The sequence below is a fragment of the Trichosurus vulpecula genome, chromosome 3, assembly GCF_011100635.1.
Source record: "Trichosurus vulpecula isolate mTriVul1 chromosome 3, mTriVul1.pri, whole genome shotgun sequence".
Classification (NCBI taxonomy): domain Eukaryota; kingdom Metazoa; phylum Chordata; class Mammalia; order Diprotodontia; family Phalangeridae; genus Trichosurus; species Trichosurus vulpecula.
The window spans coordinates 271,070,081-271,082,539 of record NC_050575.1 but is presented as its reverse complement, the minus strand read 5'-3'; the positions used below and the strand labels follow the sequence as shown (position 1 = coordinate 271,082,539).

The 12,459-nt window shown below is 39.4% G+C and overlaps 1 protein-coding gene across 2 annotated transcripts in view; it reads left to right on the top strand.

The window, feature by feature from the left end:
* Positions 1-12,459, top strand: part of SEL1L2 (SEL1L2 adaptor subunit of ERAD E3 ligase) — a 185,121-nt gene that overhangs the window by 135,609 nt on the left and 37,053 nt on the right. For both annotated transcript variants that reach the window (XM_036751561.1, XM_036751560.1), the window contains 2 exons: positions 111-179; positions 5,476-5,553. In XM_036751561.1, the coding sequence (XP_036607456.1) occupies positions 111-179; positions 5,476-5,553 (147 nt within the window). The remainder of the gene's footprint in view (positions 1-110; positions 180-5,475; positions 5,554-12,459) is intronic.

Below are 12,459 nucleotides of genomic sequence, written 5' to 3'. Positions count from 1 at the left end.
TTTTTATAGTTGAAAGCAAATTTGAAGAGTTCTATAATGGAGAGAATTTGATTAGTCATTTTCTTGAGCATATTTGTGAATGTCAGTGATATTATTTCCTTCCTCCTTAGAAAGCATTATACTACTTCTTGAAGGCGGCCAAGGCAGGAAGTGCAAATGCCATGGCATTTCTGGGAAAGGTACATATTTTCTTTTGATTAATACTTTAAATTTTATTGTGACACATCAGGGGTAAACTAAAATCCCTATAAGAAAATAATAAGATATAGAAGCAAATGACCAGCTGTGCTGCAGTCAGGGTTTTATGGGAATTAATAGACATAAAGGTCTAAAATGAAAAGTATATCAACTCCATATTATGGAGGACATCATTAAATCCATTTATTCAGGAAAATCCCTGGTCTTTGGAAAGCAGTATGTGATCTAATAAGTGGGAAAAGAACTGCACCATAAAAACGGGGAAAGGACCCACATGTACAAAAATATTTATAGCAGCTCTTTTTGTGGTGGCCAAGAACTGGAAATTGAGGGGATGCCCATCAATTGGGGAATGGCTGAACAAGTTGTGGTATATATATATGTAATGGAATACTATCGTGCTATAAGAAATGATGAATGGGTGGACTTCAGGAAAACCTGGAAAGACTTACATGAACTGATGCTGAGTGAAGTGAGCAGAACCAGGAGAACATTGTACACAGTAACAGCCATAGTATGTGATGACTGATTTTGATAGACTTAGCCCTTCTCAGTAATGCAAGCACCTAAAACAATTCCAAGGGACTCATGATGGAAAATGCCATCCACATCCAGAGAAAGAGCTATGGAGTCTGAATGCTGATCGAAGCATACTATTTTCTTTTTTGTTTTGTTTTGTTTTTCTTTCTCACGGTTCTTCCCATTTGTTCTAATTCTTCTATACAACATGACTAACGTGAAAATATTTTTAATAGGAATTTATAATATAAGTAAAGCCTATATCAGATTGCATGCCATCTTGGGGAGGGGGGAGGGAAGGGAGGGAATGAAAACTTATAGAAGTGAATGTTGAAAACTAAAAATAAATAAATTAACTTCAAAAAAGGAAAAGGTAAAGAACTGTGCAGATATCTGGTGAAGTAGTTCTCAATTTGGTGCAATGATAAACTCTAGCATAAGAGGAATCCAACACCTATGGGTCTTCATAAGCAAGTTAGACTTCCCCTCCAACTCTAGATGGTCCTCTAATACTACTTCTCTTTAGGTCCCCTGTCAATCCATGTCTCTCTTTCTATTCTCTTGAATCTGAATGCACATCCAGGCTTACCTACGTCAACAGGGTCAATAGCTCCTAATTTGGGTTTCCCAAAGGTAGATTTGCTGTTAGTGTTTTGGGGTTGCGTAGCTAGCTTCCTCTTTTCTTTCTCTCTTCATTATAGAACCCTTCAAATTTCATTCTTGTGCCTGCCAATCTTTCCACCAATAGGTGACCAACTCTTTAAACTTTAAACTTTAAAACTTTACCAATTTTCATTAGTAGCCATGAGAACATGCCTGCTTTTCTCATATATTCAATCAAGGTTGACGAACTCAGAGACCAAGATGTTGAATGACATTAATGTATATGTTGAAGTTTAGGGAAGGAGAGGAAAGCATTCAGGTATTAAGCCTCTTGAGAAATGAGTAAGGTAAATGGAGGTAGGTGGATGACTACAACAAGGATTAGGATTTAATGAACCTCAGAGAAAGAAAGATTGCTGAATAACAGTGGCAAAGAGTGTGTTGGTAAGCAAAATGGGCTCTTAGCACTTAGTTGGCTTTTGTTTCCTTTGAGTAATTCAGTGTATTTCATTGAGCCTTACTAGGTGCTAAGCCCCAGGCCCAAACCCCCGTTAGGTGTAAAACCTATGTGGGTGTGGATTGGTAACTAAGGTGGGGCCCAAGGTGGGGCTAACTCAGGGGAGGGCCTGTTTGAGTGATAGGTTTGGGACATCAGAGGCTCTTAGACCACGTGAGTTTAAGTTGCTTCTTTGTGACAATTCTAGGTCACATGAGTGAGTCGCATGTGTGACTCACCCCTGACCCTGAAAAAGATATAAAACCAGGGGTTGGCTTTCTATTCGTTGGAGCTCTTACCCACAGCAGTGGTGGCACAAGTGACTCTGGGCCAGCCCATGTTATGAGCTCCCAGGCTGAACCTAGATGTTGGTAACTATGAATCTGTATTTGGTCTGTCTGTTGATGTTTGTAATCTGTTTAGGGCTCTCACTCGTGCTGGTGTGCTGATGTGGAGACTCCGGGGCAGCTGTAGCTAAGGGCCCTCCAGCTTGTAACCTGGATGCTGGGACTTTGTTAAACTCTGGTAGCTATGTATTGGGATTTGAATCAGACAAGGTCTGTCTGTTGATGTTTGTACTTTGTTTGTATTTTGCTCTGAAGTTCAGCATGCTGGTTTTTTCCCCTGAACTAAGTGAATGATGTTTGTGTGCTGAATTAAAGTAAGCTTGTCAACCCCTTAATGTTGCTTTCCTTACTAAAGCAGATCAAAAGAACCTGTGCTTTTGCAGCGTGCTGGTAACGTTCTTGTTGTTGGGCTTATGTTGGTCTTTCACCCCCACAACAGCTGCTAGTCAGATTGTTGAAACAAAGAGGCAGAATATAAGTGAGAGCAGTATATTGTCTTAGTAGAATAAGAAATGCTTCAGGAGCTATGGGAGAAAGAAAAAATGAATGAAAAATCATTTATTAAGAGCTACGTGCCAAGCACAATGCTAAGCATTTTGAATACAAATATAAAAATGAAAATAGTCCCTGACCTCAAGGAGTATATATTCTAATAGGGAGAGGCAACACACACATACTACAGGGGAGTGGTGGTGAGAGAAGGATATTTTGGTTTGGAAAAGTTACAGGAATAGAGAATGAAGCCAAAGCAAAGCAGACATCCACAATCTTTCCAATAGCAGTGGCTGTGTAGATTTAATTATGGTTCTAGAACTGAGTAGTGAAGGATAAAAGGTATAGGCATGGCGGCAAGGCAGCTGGTGAAATGATATCCAGGAAGTAAAATGAAGCATCCCTAGAGCTGGCTTAAATCTACTGGGCCAGGTGAGGCACCCACCAGTTAGAACAGAAGAAGCTCTAGTACAGGGGTTCTAGGGCTGAAAAGGGTTAAGTCATACGGGGCATGATCTCTGGTATGGGAAGCAAGGCATCTAGTAAGATGTCCAGAAAGTTAAGTGAAGCATGGTTGGAGCTGGCCTACATAGCCTTGATATAGCAGACAATCACAAGTGTGTGCAGCCAGTTCTCCAGTGTGGGACTTTGGGAGCTAAAAGGTCCAAGTCCTCCACAGCATGGTTTCTGGTGTAGGCATCAAGGTGGCTGGCCAGGAATGCTGTGTCTCCTGGAGAGAGCCAGGTTTCAATTAGCAAAAGAAGATGGACAGAGTAGGAAGTGAAAAGATCCATGATAAAAGAAAATTTGCTATCAAGAGAGAGTGGAGGGTCCAGGGAACACCATGGAATGGGAGGGCAGAACAAAGGATATGGGGTTGTGGAAATATAGAACTGAGACAGATGAAGATTGGACTACAGGGAATATTGGGATGGGGAAGATATTTTTGCCATACATCTGTTGACTCTGAATCATGAAAGACGAGGGGAAGTAAAGTTGGAAAACGATTTGCCATTGCATGGGGAATGACAGATTAATTGAAAGATACCACCAACTCTCTGGGGGTCCTGGAATGATTGAGCATGGAATCTGTGAGGGCTTTTAGTACTTCTATCTTTCAGAAGCTGAAAACTTCTTATAGTTCTGAGACCCTACCAAGGAAAGAAAAATAATTTAGTAATTAAGTCTCTAGATGCCGGGCTGAGATCATGCTCTGCACATATCCCTGGATGGTAGGGAATGAGGCACACCAAGGAGATACTGCATGTGATGCCATCCCTAATATCCCAATCCCCTAGTCTCGGGAAGGTACCCTCTTTCTCCCATAACTTTTGGTATGCTGAACCTCAGGATCTGAAGGAAACAGAATCATTTTCCAAGCAGACCTAAGTGCCCAGAGGCTGAAGCTCACACCTAAATGAACATAAGACCCCTTTAGAGCTGGTCCTCTAATTTCTCTGGCTCTCAGAGGTCAGGCTCCTCATGATTTTAAGTCCCAAGTGGTAGAGGAAGAAACCTGGAAGAATTGTGTGCTCTTCTAGGCACCCCATTTTAGGAAGGATTGTTGTTTGTCCTTTATTCTCAAAAAGGACCAATGATATCAGGAGGGTGATGTCTTGACTTGCAAGAGAAGTGGATTTGAGTGAGGCAGGGCTATACAAAGTCATCAGCCTCACTCTCTCCTCCAGAGTCATCTGAGTCCAGTGGCAACACATAGGTCAGGATGACTGAAGATGGCCCAGGTTTCAATGGGAGATCCTGACCTTTATAAGCTAAAGTCTTTCCCAGGTTTCAGTTTGTCTGAGGGCAACACCCATTCAGTGAGTAAAGGCTAGGTTAAAACTGAGGCAAAAGATTGCCTAGTTTGACTTCATAAAAGAATCAGTCTGGGAGGGAAAGACCCTCAGAGTTTCTGGCCAGAACAGAAACAATTGCTGTTTACAAAAGGATATTGATAAGCTGGAGAGAGGGTCCAAGGAGGGACAGCCAAGATGCTGAGGAGACTGCAATATAAATCCCTATTGAAGAAATTGAGATATTTATCTAGGAAAAGAAAAGACTCAGCAGGGTCATGATAGCTGTCTTCAAGTATTTGAAGGACTGTAAGACAGAAGGAAATTAGATTTGTTGTGTTTGATCTCAGAAGATGGAACTAGGAACAAATGAAGAGCCAAGCAGCAGAGAGACAGATTTGAGCTTTATACAAGAAAAAACTTCCTAAGAATTAGCGATGTCCAAAAGTAAAACGGGCTGCTTTCAGAGGTTTCCCTCCACTAGAGGCTTTCAAGTAGAGGCTAGATGACTGTTGATTGGAAATGCAGAAAGGATTCTTGTTCAAATACATCTAGGTGGCACAGTGAATAGAGTGCTAGACCTGGAGTCAGGAAAACCTCAATTCAAATCCTGTCCCAGGCACTTATTAACTCTGTGACCCTGTTCAAATCACTTAAACTCTGTCTGCCTCGGTTTCCTCATCTGTAAGATGGGAGTAATAGCAACAACTACCCCAAGGGTTATTGTGAGGATAAAATGAGATAATATTTGTAAAGCGCTTTGCAGACCTTATAGCACTATATAAATGTTAGCTATGTTATTATAGCTACTATTAGATATAGATTGGACTTTATAGATATATAGATAATCTTTAAGATCTCTCCCACATGTAAAATTGTGTAACTGTAAGAAAAGCGCAAGTGTGCCAGGATCAAAAAGGGAAGCATCTATCTAATTCATTGCTCTGCCATCAGGAAAGATCACTTGCAAACATCCCCTATAGATTCAATAGTGCCCTCCCTTACATTTACCCTTCTTTTTCCCTAGATGTATTTAGAAGGCAATCCTGCAGTACCACAAAATAATGTCACTGCTTTAAAATACTTTTCCATGGCTGCTAATAAGGTATGTAATTTAGCATATCACTATGAAAATGTAAAATATTTCATTTTCAAAAATGATGAACTAATATAGTAGAGATGAGCCTAAAACCCCAGGCAATTTATTGACAATGGCTGAGTTTTGTAATCTTAGGGAGGAGAAAGATATTACTGACAATATTAATGTTGGTGAAAGTTATTCTCATCCCTCTAATAATTATAACGTGTAACTCTCTAAGATATCACTTTATAACTCTTTAAGACTATGCTGTATGCCAGCTGCTGATCTGCTCTGGAAGAGAGAGTTTACTTCCCAGGAGTTTCCTCCACTAATGAAATCACAGGTCCAGACTAAAAACACTTTTTTTTTTAACATTTTAGGGCTTAAAAATGCTTTCCTCTCAATACCCTTGAGGCAACTAGGTGATGCAGTGGATAGAGCTCCAGCCTTGGAGTCAGGAAGACCTGAGTTCAAATCCAGACTCAGACACTTACTGGCTGTGTGACCCTAGGCAAGTCACTTAATGCTGTTTACCTCTGTTTCCTCATCTGTAAAATGAGCTAGAGAAATAAATGGCAAATCACTCCTGTATCTTGGCCAAGAAAACCCCAAATTGGGTCATGGAGACAGGACTGAAACAACTGAACAACAACAACATCCCTGGGAGGTAGGTAATACAAGCATTCTTATGCCCATTTTAAATGAGGAAAACTGAGCCTGGGAGTGGAGGTCACTAGATGGCACAGTGGATAGAGTGCTGTGCCTGGAGTCAGGAAGACCTGAGTTCAAATCCAGCTCTGGATACCTGCTGGTTGTGTGACCCTGGGCAGGTCATTTAACTGCTATCAGCCTCAGTTTCCTTACTATAAAATGGAGATAATTATAGTACCTTTCTTCCAGTGTTGTTGTGAGGATCAAATGAGATAGCCTTTGTAAAGTGCTTGTTGGCACGGTGCCTGGGACATAGTAGGCACTGTGTAAATGCTTACTCCCTATTCACTTCCCTTCCCCCTTTCAAGTAGCATAGTTAATAGTGAAGCCTAGAGGAAAATGTTTGGTAAATCCTAAAGTGCTATGTGAAAGTGAATTATTATAGAAGGGAGGAAAAAGAACTCTTGTTTTATTGCTAATAAAAGCAGATGATAAAAGTCCCAGGTTTACCTTCAATCGTAGCATTGAAAACTAGACGGAAACTTAAAGGTACTTTATCCCAACCCTTCCTTTTATGGATAAGGAAAATAAATTTTGGAGAGGGCAAAATACATGCCCAACTTCCCAGATGTAATGAGTAGCTTTTAAAATTTAAATCTAGGTCATTGGACTCCAATTCCTATGTTTTTTTTTCCACTATGCCTTCCTCATTGGCAATGGACAAGCAAAAAATCTGAATTTTTCCCTTTCCCTATGCAGGAAAATAGTCCTCTGTCTTAGGGTACCAGAATACAGAAGTAGAAAGAGGGTAGGGTTGTAACTACCCAGACCATATAACTGCATAAATATGACATTACTAACATCCATAATCCTAGAGTTATTATTCAGTTGTTTTTGGTTATATCCAACTCTTCATGACCCCACTTGAGGTTTTCTTGGCAAAGATACTGGAATAGTTTGCCATTTCTTTCTCCAGCTCTACAGATGAGGAAACTGAGGCAAACAGGGTTAAATGACTTGCCCAGGGTCATACAGCTAGCAAATGTCTGAGGCTGGATTTGAACTCAGGAAGATGGGCCTTCCTGACTCCAGGCCTAGCACTCTATCTGCTATGCCACCTAGCTGCTCATAATCCTAAAGTTAGTAAACAGTTATGTTAAATCTTCTAGTTCTATGTAGTATGAAACATTTTATTCCCTAAGAATTATAATCTATAATACTGACCAGAAATATGTTCTCAAGTTGGGGTAATAATATGACTTACAAAGCATTCTTATTTTAGTAAAATTTACTCATGTCTGTTGGTATTATGGCACAAATTACTTGGGAAGACTACATGAAGCTTTCTGCCATATGGCGTAGTGGATAGAGTACTGGACTTTGGAGTCAAGAAGAACTAGGTTCAAATACCAACTCAGAAACTTACCAGCTATGTGACCCTGGGAAAGTCATTTGACTTCTCTGGGCATCATTTTCTTCATCTGTAAAAGGAAGGTGGTTGGTGTCAATGACTTCTAATGCCCCAACTAGTTCTAAATCTATGATCTGAAGATCCTGCTTACTTCAAAGCTTCAGGAATACGTGAGTTCATCCACGCAAATACTTCCTTTTCTAATGCAGACTGCAACCCCTCCATGCCCAAGTAGACAATTTAGTGGAGTAGCCAAAAAAAAACAAAAACATAGCCCTGTGGCCTACTAATGATAATCCCACCTGAACTTAGTGGCTCAGTGGACAGAGTGCTGGGCCCAGAGTCAGAAAGACCTGAATCCAAATGCAGTCTCAGATATTAATTATCCATATGACTCTGGGAAAGTCACTTAACTGTTTTCTGCCTTAGTTTCTTCAACTATAAAATAAAGATTGTAATAGTAACTGTATGCCAGAGTTGTGAAGAAGATCAACTGAGACCATAATCGTAAAGCACTTAGCATAGTGTCTGACACATAGTAGGTGTTTAATAAATGCTTGTTCCCTCCTTTCCCCATTCTGGAGAACATAATCTGCTGCTCAGTCTTATATTCTAAGTCTTTCCAACTGGCCAGGACCTTCCAGAACTCATGCTACTCCGGCATTGACTCTGAGAAGCCTGGCTCACCTCCTTGTCATGATGAGGCATCCTAAGACAGCTTTAATGGAGCTCCCCCTTTTTAATTTATATAATAATTATTGCTTATGTTGTTGATATAATTACTACTTAATAATTATCATTGATTATATGATTATTATATTTTAATTTATATAATCAGTGCTCAGTATATTTATCAGATTATGGTGAAAGGAGGGAAGAGTCTGAAAAGGGGGGAGGAAAAAAGGGAAAGGGAAAGTATAGGTGGGCAAGAGATCTGATGGGATCTGGGAAACAGTGCAGTTTCATCTGCCCCAAATAATTTCAGAACTGTGGTTGGTTGTATAAACTGTTCTCAAGTCCAAACTATTCTGTGAAATAGGATCAACCATTATCTGGGACGTCACGTAATCTAAACTGACACTAAGCTCCCCACCTTTATACCCAAATGAAATATTAAGCCATTCTTTCAGTCTATTAATCTTCATGATAGGAGGTAGGTATGGCCAAGGATTGATTCATTAACCTGATGCTTAATTAGACTTGGATTTCTTGGCAAAGATATTGGAGTGGTTTGCCCTTTCCTTCTTCAGCTCATTTTATGAATGAGAAACTGAGGCAAACCAGGTTAAGTAACTTGCCCAGGGTCACACAGCTAATAAGTGTCTGAGGCCATGAAGATGAGTCTTCCTGGTTCCAAGCTCAATGCTCACCACCTAGTTGCCGCTTCTTTACCTTTAACACCTTGAATTTATATTTACATGTGTCCATGCTCCAATGCAAATCTATATATGTCAAATCTACCACAATTTCTTAGAAACACATTATTGAAACATATGACTTTGAGAGCTTTGGCCAAGAGTCTGATACTGAAAAGAGTTTATTAAGTTAAAATTAAGTTTAAAAATTATCTCTAAATTCTTCTCACAATTTTCTGCATAAATCACCCAATGCCCTCCCACACACACTCCTCATTGAAATCCTCCCTCCATTCCATAAATTCTCTATCCACATCCTACTAATCCTTCAAAGTCCAGATCATGTTCCCCACTCCATCATGCTTTCCCAGACTACTTTCCCTTCACAATCATCTTTCCATCCTCTGAAATCCTAGAGTACTTCTTATCTGTAGAATTTATTTGGCAATTTAAAATATTCTACCTTGAGGCACCTCTGGCATTATTTTACTAAATATATACATATGTGCATTCTTCCATTATTTCTCCCACCACCCCCTACTCAAACTAGATTATAAACATCTTTAGAAATTATATCTTATGGGGCAGCTAGGTGGTGCAGTGAGTAGAGCACTGGCCCTGGAGTCAGGAGGACCTGAGTTCGAATCCAGCCTCAGACACTGGACACACTTACTAGCTGTGTGACCTTGGGCAAGTCACTTAACCCTTTCCCCCCTCAAAAAAGGTAAAAAAAAAAAAGAAATTATCTTGTATTTCTTTTTATTCCCCACAGTGCCTAGGCTAATGGAAAGAATTTAATAAACATTGGTTGAATTAATAAACTATTCCCTGGGCACAAGTTGGCTAAAATCAGGAAAGTCTTTGACTCCTAGATGGCCTAAATGTAACCTTTAGCACACTGAAATAATTTGAAGTATAATAATGGAGAAGTAGTGTGGTATTGTGGAAAGGATACAGGACTTAAGTCAGGAAGCTCTGAATTTACATCCTGCTTGTGAGGGAATTGTGGGAATTGAGTGAACCACACCTCTGACCTGAGTACTACCTGTGTGAACATTCACAAATCACTTAGTCTCCTTGAGTTCAATTTCTTGGTATATAAAATAGGGATAATACTACTATAGCACTTTTCTCACTAGATTATTGTGCAGATCAAATGAGGTAATATATGTAAAGTAATGCATAATGACAGCTATTGTAATATTAAGGATCCTCTGAGATTAAAACATTTGTTGCTATCGAGTCATGTCCAACTCTTTGACTCTTCATGACCCCATGCCCTATAGCATTCTAGGCTCTTCTATCTTCCACTATCTCTCAACATCTGTCCATGCTCATGTCCATTGCTTCCATGATACTATCTATCTATCTCATTCTCTGCCATCACCTTTTCCCTTTGCCTTCAATCTTTCCCAACATCAAGGTCTTTTCCAATGAGTCCTATCTTTTCATCTGGCCAAAGCATTTGTTTCAGCTTCAGTATTTGAAACTTCCAGTGATTAGTCTGAATTTATTTAAGTATTATATGATTTCATCTCCTTGCTGTCGAAGGGACTCTCAAAAGTCCTCTCCAGCACCCCAACTTGAAAATGTTGATTCTTCAGGACAACTCTCACAGCCATGAATTGCTAGCTTTGACTATATGGACCTCTGTTGGCAAAAGTCTCTGCTTTTTAGTATTCTATCCAGATTTGCCAAAACTTCCCTTCCAAGAAGTAAAAGTCTTTTAATTTCATGGTTTCAGTCACTGTCTGTAGTGATCTTTGAGCCCAACAATATAAAATATGACACTGCTTCTATTTGTTTTCCCTCTATTTGCCAGGAAGTGATGGGATCAGTTGCCAAGATCTTAGTTTTGGGTTTGTTTGGGTTTTTTTAAATGTTAAATTTCAAGCCAGCTTTAACACTTCTCTCTTTGACTCTCATCAAGAGGCTTTTTTAATTCTTCACTTTCTGCACTTTCTGCCATCGGAGTAGTACTGTCTGCATATCTGAGATTATTGATATTTCTCCTGGCCACCTTAATTCCAGTTTTTTATTCCTCCAGCCCGGCATTTTGCATGATATACTCTGCATATAAGTTAAATAAATAAGGTGACAAATATATAGCTTTGTTATACTTTTTTCCCAATCTTAAACCCATCAGTTGTTCTGTGTTTTGTTCTAACTGTTGCTTCTTGAGACATATCAGGTTCCTCAAGAGACAAGTAAGATGATCTAGCACAGTCAATGAAGCAGAAGTAGATGTTTTTCTGGAAGTCCCTTGCTTTCTCTAAATGTTGGCAATTTGGTCTCCAGTTCCTCTGCCTCTTTGAAAACCAGCCTGCTCTTCAGGTAAATCTTGGTTCACATATTGCTGAAGCCTAGCTTGCAGAATCTTAAGCATAACCTTACTGACATGTGAAATGTGTGCAATTGTTTAGTAATGTGCACATTCTTTGGCATTGCTTTTCTTTAGGATTGGGATGAAAACCGATCTTTTCCAATCTAGTGTCCACTGTTGAGTTTTCCAAATTCGTTGACATATTGAGTGAAACACTTTAACAGCATCATCCTTTAGGATTTTAAATAGCTCAGCTGGAATTCCATCACCTCCAGTAGGGTAGCCTTATTGTTAGCAATGCTTCCTAAAGCCCACTTAACTTCACTCTCCAGGATGTGTGGCTCTAGGTCAGTAACCACACCATCTTGGTTATCAGTGATGTTAAGATCTTTTTTTGATTAATTAATTTTTAGTTTTCAACATTTACTTTCATAAGATTTTGAGTTCTAAATTTTCCCTCTTCCCTCCCCTCGCCCCTTCCCAAGAGGGCCTGCAATCTAATATAGGCTATGTATAGTCATATTAAACATATTTCCACCTTAGTTATGTTATGAAAGAAGAATCAGAACAAAAGGGGAAAACCACAAGAAGGAAAAAAAGAGAGAAAATAGTATGCTTTGATCTGCATTCAGACTCCATAGTTCTTTCTCTGCATGTGGATAGCATTTTCCATCACAAGTCTTTTGGAACTGTCTTAGATTATTCCATTGCTGGGAAGCGCAATCAAAGTTAGTCATTGCACAATGTTGCTGTTACTGTGTACAATGTTCTTCTGGTTCTGCTCACTTCACTCAGCAACAGTTCATGTAGGTCTTTCCAGGTTTTTCTGAAATCCACCTGCTCATCATTGCTTATGGAACAATAGCATTTCAAAGATCTTTCTTGTATTGTATTTCTGTGTATTCTTGTCACATTTTCTTAATCTCTTCGACTTCTACTAAGTTCCTACAATTTTTGTTTTTTATCATGCCCATTTTTCATGAAATATTCCCTTGAGATCTTTTCTCTTTCCCATTCTATTGTTTTCTTCTATTTCTTTGCATTGCCCCTTTAAGAAACCTGTCTTATCTCTCTTTGCTATTTCTGGAATTCTGCATGCATTTGGGTATATCTTTCTCTTTCTCCTTTACTTTTCATTTTTCTTCTTTCCTCATATATTTGCAAATTCTCATCAGACAGCCATTTTTCTT